At 44.6% G+C, this 13,983-nt stretch overlaps 3 protein-coding genes across 5 annotated transcripts in view; 2 read left to right on the plus strand and 1 right to left on the minus strand.

Moving 5' to 3' along the window:
• The first annotated feature begins 1,414 nt into the window (after positions 1-1,414).
• Positions 1,415-7,554, plus strand: LOC117404641 (solute carrier family 25 member 35). Of its 2 annotated transcripts, XR_004663035.2 has the most exons (6): positions 1,415-1,912; positions 2,821-2,886; positions 4,038-4,190; positions 4,870-5,004; positions 5,645-5,939; positions 7,393-7,554. XR_004663035.2 is itself a non-coding variant. In XM_034918823.2 (5 exons), exons 1-5 carry the CDS (start codon positions 1,538-1,540, stop codon positions 5,822-5,824), a joined length of 909 nt encoding a protein of 302 aa, XP_034774714.2. In that variant the 5' UTR covers positions 1,415-1,537; the 3' UTR covers positions 5,825-7,227. The 2 variants fall into 2 exon arrangements, 1 of the variants encoding a protein (XP_034774714.2); XM_034918823.2 differs by lacking the exon at positions 7,393-7,554 and having other exon boundaries at positions 5,645-7,227.
• A 294-nt stretch (positions 7,555-7,848) lies between these two features.
• Positions 7,849-11,460, minus strand: LOC117962503 (ran guanine nucleotide release factor-like). The gene is made up of 5 exons (XM_034915504.2): positions 11,345-11,460; positions 10,681-10,797; positions 10,019-10,181; positions 9,231-9,325; positions 7,849-8,636 (listed from the first exon to the last, which is right to left on the minus strand). Exons 1-5 carry the CDS (start codon positions 11,425-11,427, stop codon positions 8,513-8,515), a joined length of 582 nt encoding a protein of 193 aa, XP_034771395.2. The 5' UTR covers positions 11,428-11,460; the 3' UTR covers positions 7,849-8,512.
• Positions 11,461-12,960: 1,500 nt separating this feature from the next.
• Positions 12,961-13,983, plus strand: part of LOC131721943 (BTB/POZ domain-containing protein 17-like) — a 5,852-nt gene continuing 4,829 nt past the window's right edge. The window contains exon 1 of one of the 2 annotated variants that reach the window (XM_059015299.1): positions 12,961-13,141. In XM_059015299.1, coding sequence (XP_058871282.1) covers positions 13,139-13,141 — 3 coding nt within the window. In that variant the 5' untranslated portion in view covers positions 12,961-13,138. The remainder of the gene's footprint in view (positions 13,142-13,983) is intronic. The other variant, XM_059015298.1, reaches the window with a different exon arrangement.

Genomic DNA, 13,983 nt, shown 5'->3' on the forward strand with positions numbered 1-13,983 from the left:
TAAAGGGATGCTATAATCTAATTTGTTATTGTATTTGTTTGCTCTTGGTATCACATAAAATATTATTGGCTGTGATATTACGTAAGAAAGTAGCCTACCCTTATTCTGCAGCAAGTGAATGCGTTATTATTTTTATTATTTTAAGAAAAAAAATATCGACATAGGTTGAGGTTAAGAAGTTAAGGGGGCGAGAAAATCAAAAACGGGTTCATTCACAACTGAGAATTGTGTTCCAATCAATTCAAAAGTTATGAAAAGTTCTTAACTGAAGCTGACACCGAATAATGTGGCCGCTGTAACACAAGTCACGTGACTCTCTTCGGCCGGGTCTTATCTCCCCCACCCCCCCCCCCCCCCCCCACCCCCCCGGTTAGTTTAGCGAGTCCCCTTGTCCTAGTCTCATCACTGAGGCAACAAAACGTGGCTATTGCAACATGTTTAGTTTGCTCACGCCAGACGGCCGATATAAACTGTAACTCACAGCGACAGCTTGCCAAGAGCATCGGGTCCAAGCGCTCCGGATCAAAGAGCGGAGGAATGCACGCACATGACACAATTGCGTCACACAGGTGACGTTTACTGCGGGTGTGGGTATATAAATCCACGTACCCGCAAACATACGTGTATGACATAACGGCTTATACAGAAACATAAATAGCTTAAGAAAAGGAGAAAAACTGCTTTACAAATATTAAATTAACATACAGGTATTGAACCGATAGGAAAAAAAACTGCCGTAGCACATACTGTTGTCTAAATGGACTGTCCTTACATAACCAAAAAAAACTGTATAAATGGGTAATTGTATGTAAAAAATATGTAATTGTATGTAAAAAATAATGTGATATCTTGTAACAGTTGTAAGTCGCCCTGGATAAGGGCGTCTGCTAAGAAATAAATAATAATAATAACGAGAGGGGGCCCCATTCAGCCCATCTTGCTCGTTTGGTTGTTAGTAGCTTATTGATCCCAGAATCTCATCAAGCAGCTTCTCGAAGGATCCCAGGGTGTCAGCATCAACAACATTACTGGGGAGTTGGTCCCAGACCCTTATATTCAAATGCATGATTTATTCTTACATGACGTAATGTTTTGTTTTTGTTTTTCTTAATATATAAACTTATACTTTCTTAAGGAGGCTGTGTGGTCCAGTGGTTAAAGAAAAGGGCTTGTAACCAGGAGGTCCCCGGTTCAAATCCCACCTCAGCCACTGACTCACTGTGTGACCCTGAGCAAGTCACTTAACGTCCTTGTGCTCCTAGTCAAGCTGGCTTTGCGAATATTTACGATAATGTAGATCATTGTTTCCCATCCCATCATTGTTTAGGGCTGTACCCAATACCGCCGCGTGATAGGCCAAGCTGCCGTGAGTGCTCGAAATCTGATTGGTTGTTAAAAGAACCTAGACTCCGCCTCCGATCTTGACACAGCCGGTCGGCTTACTTGAAAGGCAACACCTGTACGCTTTAACTAAGAGGATCGGTCTGGCTGTAGACAGCTTAACGTCGTGGAGTTTTTTTAAATCTATATAAAAGTTATGGATTTCGTTCTAAGCGGAGCAGCCGCTTGCGGAGCGTGTCTCTTCACTAACCCTCTGGAGGTTGTTAAAACGCGGATGCAGCTGCAAGGCGAGCTGAAAGCGCCCGGGTCATACCAGGTGCATTACCGCAACGTCTTTCACGCATTTTACACCATCGGGAAAGTGGACGGCTTGGCCGGGCTGCAGAAGGGCTTGGTCCCCGGTCTGCTGTACCAGTTCTGCATGAACGGGGTCCGGCTCGGGTCCTTCGCTGTCATCGAGTCAGCCGGTTACATCCACACCGAGGACGGCAGAGTAATACCCGGCAAAAGCATCGCTGCCGGAGCTACAGCCGGGGTCATAGGCGCTGTTATGGGGAGTCCCGTCTATTTGGTATGTAGAACAAAATATTAATTATTAAACGAAAATATACAATAAATAAATATTAGAGAACGGGCAAGTGGAACGCATTGACACAAGGACGTACATGTTGGCCGGACTCCTATACTTACATGATAAGGAGTTTAGTGTTCAATATTATTTTCTTTATTCGTATCCGTCTTTACCGTAAAGCGCGTACCTCTGTAACGAGTCCTCGCTGACAGATATGAATATATAGTTTCATGTTTACCAACAAATAATAAACGAGAGAAACCGTATTTGTTATTCACACGGTTTTTTGTTTTATTTTTAAATCATTGTATTTTTGTATCCGGCGTTACATATGCAAATCGCTTAAGTCATACATGCCAACAGTCCCTATGTGGTTAGGAAAGTCCCGCGACCCGATGGGGAGGAAGAAAGTGCCGATATCTACCCATAGTAACAAAACAAAAACATCATTTATTCAGCACAGCAGAGTTGGTGAAACCCACAGACTGCGCTCTCCGTGCGGCTGACGCATCTGCTGATCACTAACTTATACAAAGGGAAGAGCGTTTCATTGGGTCTATTGTTAGTGTCGTGATGGTCGTGTCGTGTTGAGTTGGGGGCGGGGCGGGGATACGCCTATTATATGATAATGCGTGTTTTTTGCGTATGACCCCCCCTATATATATATAATTATATATAAATTACACACATACTAGTGCTACACACACCACTGAAATCAGGCGACGATCGCTGGTGTCGATCGGGCTGATTCACCATTCAGAGTGAAACGAGTGAAGAAACTTGGGTTTGTGACGATCGCTGCTTTTCGAAGAACAGGGATCCTCACAAACCCGAGCAGCAGCTTGATCCGAACCACCGGTTCATACAGCACTAACACACGTGTGTATATACATTTTTGTCTTCCCCAGGTAAAGACACACCTGCAGAGTCAGTCTACCTCCTCAATAGCAGTGGGGCACCAGCACTGTCACCAGGTGGGTTACACTCCTCACTGCGGGAGATCTCGGGGTTAATTCTGGGTCACGTGGAGTCCCTCTGGATTGGAAAGGGGGGTGGGGTGGGGTGGGGTGGGGTGGGGGTGGGGGCTAATCCTGGTCTCGGAATCGGAAGCGCCTAATCCTTTAAAGACGGAGCAGAGAGCGCTGTGCAGGTCTGCAGGGGACAGATTACAGATGCATTATCTATTATCAGTAGATTCTAATGTCCCTGTAATTGATTTTCCATATGCTCCCATTGAATAGTGGGTAACTCTTTCCATCAAGTGCCTCTGAGTACTGTGTATTTACATAGGAGTTACTCAGTAAATGCAGGTGTACTTACACAGCATTACAATGTTATAATGCATAGTTATTATTAGTAGTAGTAATAGTCATTTAGCAGACACTTTTATCCAAGGCGACTTACAGAGACTAGGAGGGTGAACTCTGCATCATCAACAACTGCTGCTGCTGCTGCTGCAGAGTCACTTCCAATAGGAGCTCGTTTGTTTTACGTCTCACCCGAAGGACGGAGCACAAGGAGGTTCAGTGACTTGCTCAGGGTCACACACAGGGAGTCAGTGGCTGAGCCGGGATTTGAACCCGGAACCTCCCGGTAACAAAGCCCCTTTCTTTAACCGCTGGACCAGCAGTTAACTCAATGTGTGAGTCTTTTTGCAAGTACACAATTGTATCAGAAAAGTGGGGGTTTCTGTTACGTTGTGCAAAAGGATATACGCCTTAAGTGCACTGTAACTGTGCAGAATAGCACTGTAATGGTGTGGAGGCACGCACATGTATTTGGGGACACTGCTGCTGTACCCTTGAGCGAGGTACTTTACCTAGATTGCTCCAGTAAAAACCCAACTGTATAAATGTGTAATTGTATGTAAAAATAATGTGATATCTTGTAACAATTGTAAGTCGTCTGGATAAGGGCGTCTGCTAAGAAATAAATAATAATAATAATCTCTGCAGAAACGTAGATTTAGATGGGACTGTCGTGCGATTAATTTAATAGAACGAAAAAAAGGCTTTTTCAGTGCCAGGGTGTGTGTTCAGTCAAGTTCTATCAAGTCAGTTAACAAAATTAGCTTGTATATAATAATATCTAATAGCTCTCCTTCTCACCTCTGTGTCTCGCTCAGGGAATGGTGCAGGCGCTGCTGCGGATACAGAAGCAGCACGGCATTCTGGGATTGTGGAGGGGGGCGAGCGCGGCCGTGCCTCGGGTCACGGTGGGGTCGGCCTCCCAGCTTTATTCGTTCACCGCCTCCAAAGAGTTTATCCGTGACCTCCAGGTAACCCCTGTGTGTGTGTGTGTGATGCGTTTGCAGTGTTCTAGAACACACGGTTTGCCTCTGTTGTTGTTCTGTCCCCTAGTCTTCATATAGGGAATTTTTTTAAAATTTATTTTCAGCTTTTCCTCGGGAGCGTTCGCCAGCGGAGAGAGAGATTTGTTTTCTTCTAAGGATCGCGGTGTCTCCAGATCACCCTCCCACCTGCAACGAAGGCTCCCGATTTGAAACGAGATGTGGGAACTGTCTGCCGGCTCTCTCTAACATTTCAAAGACCTCGGTCAAGCCCTAAAGGCTAAATAGATTCACATAGGCCTGTATTTTGTTTCACGATTAAAAAAAAAATGTTTTTACGAGACATTTTAAAGAAATCGCGTGTTCGATCATTTACTGGAAGGAAGCAAACTAAACCGGCTGCCAGGTTCCTGAATGTAGCGTTCAGTAAAGCAGCTGTTTTCTGTAGCTGTATTCTTCCACTGTTCTTTGAGAAACGGATTTTCACAGGGAAGTATTGATTAAACAGCATTGGGTAGACTTCATGGAAATCCATGAAAACAGTACCGCGCATTCTTTAGCAGCAATGAAGGAGGAGGGGATGAGATTAACTGTGCTGCTTGATGTAATTCCATCCTCATTCCAGCGTGCCACACGACCCTCCTCTCTCTCTCTCTCTCTCTCCCAGATCTTCCCGTCAGACAGCTGGCTTGTGGCTCTCTCGGCAGGCATGGTCAGCAGCGTGGTGGTGGTCGTGGCCATGACCCCCTTCGACGTGGTCAGCACGCAGCTCTACAACCAGTCCGTGGACAGCAGGGGACAGGTGAGGGGACAGCTGCCACGAGCTTGATCAGCCACAGTGTGTGTAGGCAGCGAGCTCAGGGGTGGCTTATTAGGGTCAGAGCAGAACCAGGATCAATCTGCTATGCAATGGGGGCCTCATTTCCATCCCTGCTACGTTAAGACTCGGAGACCCAGGTTATTTGCCTAAACCCAGGCCTCCAGAGTGAAATTCGATGCCAACAGCCAACAGCTATGGACAAAAGTCCTGCATCATCCTATAGAATTGACTAACTATTCCTTCACAAAGTCGAACGGAACCTGCTGGATAATGCTACGTTAACATATTGAATTGCACATCGCTTTGTAGTTTTTCCCCCCATCTACTTGAAAATGGAAAAATGTGACATTTCGAAATCTAACGTGAAATATTACTGTGCTACTAATATGGCTTCCGGGAAAGACTTTTTGTAGATATAATTTTGTAGTTCCTTTGATGTTAAATAAAATAGATGAATTATGTTCATATAGCTGTTGCATTTTATTTTTTTTATTATGTCTCAATCCTATAATTCTAGGTGATGCAAAACTTTTGTCCAGAGCTGTAGACCTACATTTAAACAAAAGATTACTGCGAGAGTTTGGAACCTAAGCCCCTCTCTCTCTCTCCCTCTCTCTCTCAGGGTCTGTTGTACCGCGGCTTTGTGGACTGTTTCATGAAGACGGTTCGGAAGGAGAGCCTGCTGGGATTGTACAAGGGGATCGGAGCGTCGTACTTCAGACTCGGCCCGCACACCGTCCTGTCTCTGCTGTTCTGGAACGAGCTGCGCAAGTTTTATTCTCAACACCAGCTGCAGAGCTAGCGGAGCGACAACAGAACCGGACTCTGCCCTGCCAGAAACACCCTGAACTGGGCTTGGACCTCTAGCGCTGCTGCTGCTGCACCCAGTCCTGGGGTTCAGAGCTCCCCTCAATGAGGTCCGTTATTATTATTATTAATATTGAAATGATCAGGAGCCAGGAGTTTGAGCAGGGTTACAAACTCACACTAGCCCTGCTGCTGCACCCAGTCCTGGGGTTCAGAGCTCCCCTCAATGAAGTCTGTTATTATTATTAATATTGAAATGATCAGGAGCCAGGAGTTTGAGCAGGTTTACAAACTCACACTAGCCCTGCTGCTGCTGCTGCACCCAGTCCTGGGGTTCAGAGCTCCCCTCAATGAAGTCTGTTATTATTATTAATATTGAAATGATCAGGAGCCAGGAGTTTGAGCAGGGTTACAAACTCACACTAGCCCTGCTGCTGCTGCTGCTGCTGCACCCAGTCCTGGGGTTCAGAGCTCCCCTCAATGAAGTCTGTTATTATTATTAATATTGAAATGATCAGGAGCCAGGAGTTTGAGCAGGGTTACAAACTCACACTAGCCCTGCTGCTGCTGCACCCAGTCCTGGGGTTCAGAGCTCCCCTCAATGAAGTCTGTTATTATTATTAATATTATTATTATTATTATTATTATTATTATTATTATTATTATTATTATTATTATTATTATTATTAATACTGAAATGATCAGACGATGCAAACTCCACATGCCTCCTTCGATACGGTATATTAAAGAAAGTATCACAGCTTATCGCTACGCGGTTACCTGTCGCAGCGCTGAGAGTGGAGTGGTAGCGTGGGAGAACTGATGAGAAATTATAGCCTGTGCAAGCTCTTCATGAATAGCACACGGTTTAATGAAATCATCTTTGCTTCTGTCGTGTGCAAACCTTACAACAGGCTATCTGAATGTATAATCTGTAGTATTTTGTATTTAATTATATCCTGATGTAAATATCACTGACACTGTCATCTGCTCCGTTATTGAATCGGATTTTGTCATACTTGTACTTGCTAGAACCAAAGTCATTGTATTTATCTTGCTCTTAATTGTATTAATACTTGTACTGTGATTCTTGAAATGTATTTTTGTTTACGACTGTAAATCGCCCTGGATAAGGGCGTCTGCTAAGAAATTAATATAATAATAATAATAATAATTAAACTGCAATGGCTTGTGTATTTTATTTTGTACTATGTGAATAATAAAATCATAGTTAATTTATAATAATACCAATAGTTTTAAAAAAATGCTGTAAATAAAAGATTTTTTTTTTTGGTATTGTTGAGAGCTTTTGTGTCAGAACAGCGGTGTGCCAAATCGTATTTTCCCAGGTAATTAGCTTTAAGGAATCTGAAGTGGTTAGTTATGAATTAAATGGAATAAAGCCTATTAATGTTTCACAATTATTGAGTAGCAATCAACAGATCGGACAGTGTTGTTTAAAATCAGAACCTATCGCGGTCAAACTAGCTTAAAACTTTGCACAAGCCGCAGTTTGTCTTTCCCACGTTTGATAAGAAATTGTTTTTATTTCACTTTCCTTAGAAATGACGTCATCTCTGCAGTGCATTGTGGGACTGTAGTCCTGGGCAGGGTGTTGTCTTTTGATTAAACTGGACAAAGAACTACATATCCCAGCCTGGGGTTTAACGAAAGGTCAGGCGCTCCGGATGAGAGTAAAAATTTGCTTCCCGATCGGCTTTTTAAAAACAAAAAAGGTGTTCTTAAAGGTAATTATTATTTAATGAGTCATTTAGCAGAAGCTTTTATGCAAAGCAACTTACAGAGACTAGGGGGTGAACTCTGCATCATCAACTGCTGCTGCTGCAAGATCAATCACTTCCAATAGGAGCTCGTTTGTTTTATGTCTCATCTGAAGGACGGAGCTCAAGGAGGTTCAGTGACTTGCTCACGGTCACACACAGGGAGTCAGTGGCTGAGCCGGGATTTGAACCTCCTGGTATCAAGCCCTCCCCCCCTCCCGAGTAAACACAGTCCCCTCGATAACAAAGGCAATTTAGGAGAACACTAAACAGAGGCAGCCTTCTTTCCAAGCAGTTCCAATATTTATTGTAAAAGCACAAGTAGCACCTTCTGATTAGCAGTTGGACGGGCGTGTTACCTGGGACGGAGTTTACAAGGGTCCTTCCTTCCTGACCTCTATCTGCACACAGCCCAACTGCGTTAACTGCGGAGCCAAAAAAACACACACTGCATTCCCTTAATAACCGCGTTTCCATCGTCAGTGAGCACCGTGCTGTTCCAGTGACTGCCCTCCCCTCCCTCTGCAAGCTGGTTCAGTCAGGTCTCAGTGTGCAGAACGGGGGTAGTAGAGCACCGTGCTGTTCCAGTGACTGCCCTCCCCTCCCTCTGCAAGCTGGTTCAGTCAGGTCTCTGTGCAGAACAGGGTAGTACAGCATTCTCAGGGCAGGCTCAAAACAGAAAAAAAAAAAGACGTCAAGGGTCAAAGGCATCTGTTGAAAAGCTGAGGTACGATAATGTTTCCTTGTGGATTGAAGCAACACAGCTAGAACGCAAGCAGAGCTGAGTGAAGGAAAAGCTCCCACAGCGCCTCACTGTGGCCGGTGCCACTGCCCCCCACACTGAAGCTGTGTGGAATTGGCCCCTCCGGGCTCCCGTACAGAGCAGACAGCCCCCCCCGCCCTTATCCGAAGACGTCCGGGTTGAGCAGTCGGAGCGTCTGGAGAAGCAGTCGGAATTGCTCCAGGCTCCAGGGGGACGGGACGGCGTCCTGTCCCGACTCTGAGACAGCACTGCTGCTGAGGGGACTGGGAGGGGAGAGAGGGAGAGGGATGAGGGACGTGTGTTGGAAATATCATAGGAGATTAAAACATACTGGGGATCAAACAGGTGCAGAAATGTATGTAGTTAGGATTGAGACCATTTTAAAAATAAAATATGTGATCATAATTTAGATATTTTATTTAGCTTCAAACACTGTCGTCAAATGGCAAAACTGTCAGCTAGTACGTTTGTCAGGGTTATTGGGGTAAAACTGTTAGAATTTAGGTCTGTAATGAAGGGCAAAAGTTTTGCATCAACCTAGAATTAAAATAAAACTATATGAACATAATTTAGATCATTTTATTTAACATCATGTAATCAAAAGAAAGTCTATACCGGAAGCCATAATAGTAGTACAGTAGTATTTCATGTTAGATTTCGAAATGTCACATTATTTCGGCAGGTTTCACTCGACTTCATGAAGCAAAATGAGTTCAGTCTATACAGAGGGTGATGCAAAGCTTTGACAGAGCGGTATACTTCCTACTAAACCCTGAAGCTCACCCCTGTATTTCACCTGCCTATTTCCGATTATCCCTAATAGTATAGATCTGGTCCCCAGGCATTGTTACACTTACTTGATAGTAACGGGGTTGTTGAAAGTGACGAGGGCGTCTGTGCTGTACTGAGGGAGTCGGAACAGCCCCAGATACACGCTCACGGCGTTCTCAGCCTGCGCAACACCACAAAATATATGAATTATTATTATTATTATTATTTATTTCTTAGCAGACGCCCTTATCCAGGGCAACTTACAATTGCTACAAGATATCACATTATTTTTACATACAATTCCCCATTTATACAGTTGGGTTTTTACTGGAGTAATCTAGGTAAAGCACCTTGCTCAAGGGTACAGCAGCAGTGTCCCCCCACCTGGGATTGAACCCACGACCCTCCGGTCAAGAGTCCAGAGCCCTGACCACTACTCCACACTGCTGCCCTCCACTCACCAAGAGAAGGAATGGACATTCACAGTGTCTCGCAGGACACTGAAGACGGCAGGTTATCAGAATGGTTGTTGAACTAACTTTAAACTGGATGTTGTAGTGGCTGCTGTGTGTGTCTGTGTCTCTCTCTCCCTCCCTGTGTCTGAATTTATGTGTCTGTGTTTGTGTGTATCTGTCTCGCTCTGTGTGTGTGTATGTGTGTCTCTCTCCCTCTGTGCCTGTGTTTATGTGTCTGTCTGTGTAGTGTGTGCATCTGTGTGTCTGTCTCACTCTGTGTGTGTTTGTCTCTTTCTCTCTCTCCCTCCCTCTCTGTGTCTGTATTTGTGTGTCTGTCTGTCTGTCTCTTTCTCTGTATGTATTTATGTGTCCGTCTGTGTGTGTGTGTGTATGCATGTATGTCTCTCCCTCCCTCTCACCTCCTCGTTGAACTTTGACACCAGCTGTGTGCCGTGGAGAAGCCAGGCCGACTCGCTCTCCTGCAGGGACGTCTGCGCTGCGGGAAGCGGCTCCACACTGAGCACCTGGGAGCCTCCGGGGCCAGCGGCCTCGTTACTGCAGGCCACGTCCTCAAAGTGGTACCTGGACAAGCAGAGGGGCCACGGACACGCTGAGCAGGGCTGGAACAGCAATCCATGATCGGGAGAATACAGCGCCGGCACCAACGCGGGGGCCCATTGCATTGTAACACATCACAGGAAAAAAAAAAAACTAAAAAGAAACCAGTCACCTCAACCCTTTCATGTTTTAATAAGAGAGACTCAACTTCAGTGCCAAGTTTCCATTTTAAATTTAACCCTTTCAGTCCTGGCGGGACTCCTAGGTCCCGGTCCGAGGTCGTGTAGAAACGAATTCAGGCCTGAAAGGGTTAAATAAAATGATCACAAATGTGTGCCATAATCTAGTATGATCCATTCCTGGTTTTACTAGGAGTTTAATAAGACACAGCTCAGCTTGTTAGCTATACACACAGGGGCTAGTCGAGCTGGTAGTAAAACCTGGAATGGGTGTTGCTGCTGCTGTGCAATAGGAGTCCTGCTCCCGTGCCTGCGGAGGCAGTGTTGGCGTCATGCTGCTGTACCTGGCTGCGTCCCGGCCCGTCACGTGGCCCTGGTACTCCAACAGCTCCACGATGATGCTCTGGTCAGTGTGGCTGTGAGCGAACACCTCCTGGTTATCCGGGATCTCTCGGAGCTCGCTGCCAATGAAACACAAGGAGCCGTGAGCACTGAGCAGCCCAGCGCTCGGGGGCACAGCCCAGCCCAGCCCAGCCCAGCCCAGCCCTCAGGGGACACAGCCCAGCCCAGCCCAGCCCAGCCCTCAGGGGACACAGCCCAGCCCAGCACAGCCCTCGGGGGGGCACAGCCCAGCCCAGCCCAGTCTAGCCCTTGGGGGCACAGCCCAGCCCTCGGGGGCACAGCTCAGCCCAGCCCTCGGGGGGACACAGCCCAGCCCTCGGGGGGACACAGCCCACAGAGTGGTCAAGTGTTACTTATATAAAATATCTATACATCTTATAGATCTCTTGATCCGCCCCCTCCTGCTCTGCGCTGGACTCGCCTGACCTCAGCACCACGTTACTGGATCCTCAGCTGATGCGCTATCCTTGCACTATTGATAGTTTAATAATACACATTTTTGGTTTTCCAGGTCTTCAGCAGTTGATGATTTTAAGGATATCCAGAAGCAGGATTGTGGCTCTCCAGGACCAGGGCTGCCCCTGCCCTAAAACTTCTCTCCCGTACCTGACGTCTCTGAAGCCGGGGGGCAGCACCGCGGAGAAGGCGCCCCCGAACAGCGGGTGTGCGTCCGTCCCGTTACTCTGCATTCTGAACCGCGGACCGAGAGGCAGGCTGTGACCGCAACCCTGCAATTACACAGCACTGAGAAAACACACACCAGAAATACATAAAACTTGAACTGGATTTACTGCACAGAATCGTATTGGTTCACATTGATAAATGACTTTCGGATCTGTAGAGAGTTTAAAGTTGTAGTGTTTAAACAGCAGTGTGGAGTAGTGGTGAGGGCTCTGGACTCTTGACCGGAGGGTCGTGGGTTCAATCCCAGGTGGGGGACACTACTGCTGTACCCTTGAGCAAGGTACTTTACCTAGATTGCTCCAGTAAAAACCCAACTGTATAAATGGGGAATTGTATGTAAAAATAATGTGATATCTTGTAACAATTGTACGTCGCCCTGGATAAGGGCGTCTGCTAAGAAATAAATAATAATAATAACAATAACAATCCACCGGCTGTTCAGATATCCAGATTTCTTGTACCTAACCCGGTTAGACAGCGATTACTGGTAAAAAAAAAAACCAAAAACATCGGTTGATGCTACACGTGGATTCGAGGTACGACAAATTATTTTAAAATCCACCTTGTGACTGCAATAACAAAACCAGAACATTTCGGAGAATAATCAGTAATTCTTCATAATAAATTTTAATATAGCCTTGCGAAGGTTTTCAGCACAGGCCCAAACCAGAGCCTCGGTCTGTAGTTTCCTCCCCTGCCGGTTTCGCAGCCTCTTCAATAGGCTAGAATGTATTCTCATAGTCTGTGTGCAGTTTCGAGTTCAGGTTGTTTTTTTTTTTTTTTTTTAACCATTGCAATTACATTTTACGTAAAAAACACACACAGACGATATATATGCATTTTATATATCTCATTTTAAATGGTTTTCTAGAATATATCTCTGAATGAGTTCTGAGCAAGAGCTCCACGCTTTCAATGCAGAAGCGGTAACGAAATATATAAGAAACGTGACACTAATAGCCAATTCTGTGAAACAAAACGAAACTTCATTTGTAATTTGATAAATATATATAAATGTTATATATATATGAAATTCACATACCTTTCTATTTTAAAGATGATAAACTCTAAAATTACGTCACCAGCAAACAGCAGGTCTGCTAACTAAAAACAAAGCCCCGCCCACTCCGTCTTAAACCCGCCCACTCAGGAGCGTAATCCGTGACGTCATAGCTACCTGTTTCTAGTCAGTGACGTCGTTCCCCATTGTAAGCAAAGAACAGCTACACCTGAACTCCGCTGTTTGAAATCCTTCCAGTGCTATTTCTTTGAAAAGCGACTTAAAGTGATTGAGGGGGAAAAAGAAACCGTTTCATTTAATTGTCGTATACTGTTCACACAAATAAAGGAAAAAAAAAAAAAACGATCAAATTAAAAAGGCTTTTGTTTGCCATACCATCTAACCTATATGTAATTCATGACTGTGCAAGTTATTAGAAGCTGGATGCTCTTGCACGACAGTGAAACCGGTGTCGTGCCAGAAGAGATTATATATATAACTTTAAGTGTGAAACACAACACATCGTGCCCAGTTCAGATGGGCGGTTACTGGTTTTCTGCACACAGTGATGATAACACCACAGGCGGCGGTCCGTTTCAAAACCACACCCTTTTCTAGTGAAACGAAACTCTGAAAAGTATGTTTTATAACTCTCGCTCTGACTGGCTGTCACTCAGACTCCGGCATTTAGGATTAGAAGCGCGCGTCTGGTCGTCATGGTGAGTGTGAATAATGAACAATAACCGAGGGGGATCAGTGGGTTTTTCAACCCCTCATTCGGATCACTGATGAAACCTGCTCTGCAGCGCTCCGAACTGCTCTGGGGGAGCGGATCTGAACGTACCGTGAGCGGGTTCTTTCACCGAGTTATTCGGAGCGGCTCGCTTACTTAACTTGCTACATGTAACCGAGGAAATGCCAGCTTCCGCAATTATATTATTATTTACTCTCTATGTCTTTTTATATAGTTTAAAAGTAGGGGGGGAAAGTGTTTATGTTATAGAAGGAACAAAACGCGATGTTTCTTTGAAGAAATCCTCGCTCTCGCTTAATTAAACGACAAAAGTACCGACTAGAAGTTTTCTCAACATCTTTATACAGAACAATTAAACACAGGGTAATGTTGACTGCAGAAATACGAGAAACGTATGAAGCTCATTTCATGTGCATTTCTGAGTAAAATTGGCTTTGAAAATATGTTTTGCTTAAATAAATATATTTTCAAGTGTACGATTTTTCAATGCAATAATAATAATACAAATACAATGGAAAGCTTACAGTACTTGCAAAACCCGTTTGTGTGTCTTGTGACGTCATTCAATTGTCAATAATGTATGTGAAGGTTCCAGATATGTACAGTACTACCTGTCAGAGATTATATATATATATATATATATATATATATATATATATATATATATATATATATATATATATATAATAAAAACTATGTACATCATTTATTTAACATCATGCAATCAAAGAAACTACACAATTATAATGCAAAAGTCAGTTCATCATGTGGAAAACTAGCTGTAATTAACGTAACATTATTCAGCAG

This window comes from Acipenser ruthenus, chromosome 50 (genome assembly GCF_902713425.1).
Source record: "Acipenser ruthenus chromosome 50, fAciRut3.2 maternal haplotype, whole genome shotgun sequence".
In the NCBI taxonomy this organism is placed as follows: Eukaryota; Metazoa; Chordata; class Actinopteri; order Acipenseriformes; family Acipenseridae; genus Acipenser; species Acipenser ruthenus.

Coding starts and splice junctions, on each gene's coding strand:
- LOC117962503 (XM_034915504.2), bottom strand. CDS start 11,427: ATGCAGAGTAACGGGACGGACGCACACCCGCTGTTCGGGGGCGCCTTC. Junction 10,182..10,680: donor ACGGGCCGGGACGCAGCCAG/GTACAGCAGCAT, acceptor CTGCTTGTCCAG/GTACCACTTTGAGGACGTGG. Junction 9,326..10,018: donor TGTCAAAGTTCAACGAGGAG/GTGAGAGGGAGG, acceptor GGTGTTGCGCAG/GCTGAGAACGCCGTGAGCGT.
- LOC117404641 (XM_034918823.2), top strand. CDS start 1,538: ATGGATTTCGTTCTAAGCGGAGCAGCCGCTTGCGGAGCGTGTCTCTTC. Junction 4,191..4,869: donor AGTTTATCCGTGACCTCCAG/GTAACCCCTGTG, acceptor TCTCTCTCCCAG/ATCTTCCCGTCAGACAGCTG. Junction 5,005..5,644: donor CCGTGGACAGCAGGGGACAG/GTGAGGGGACAG, acceptor TCTCTCTCTCAG/GGTCTGTTGTACCGCGGCTT.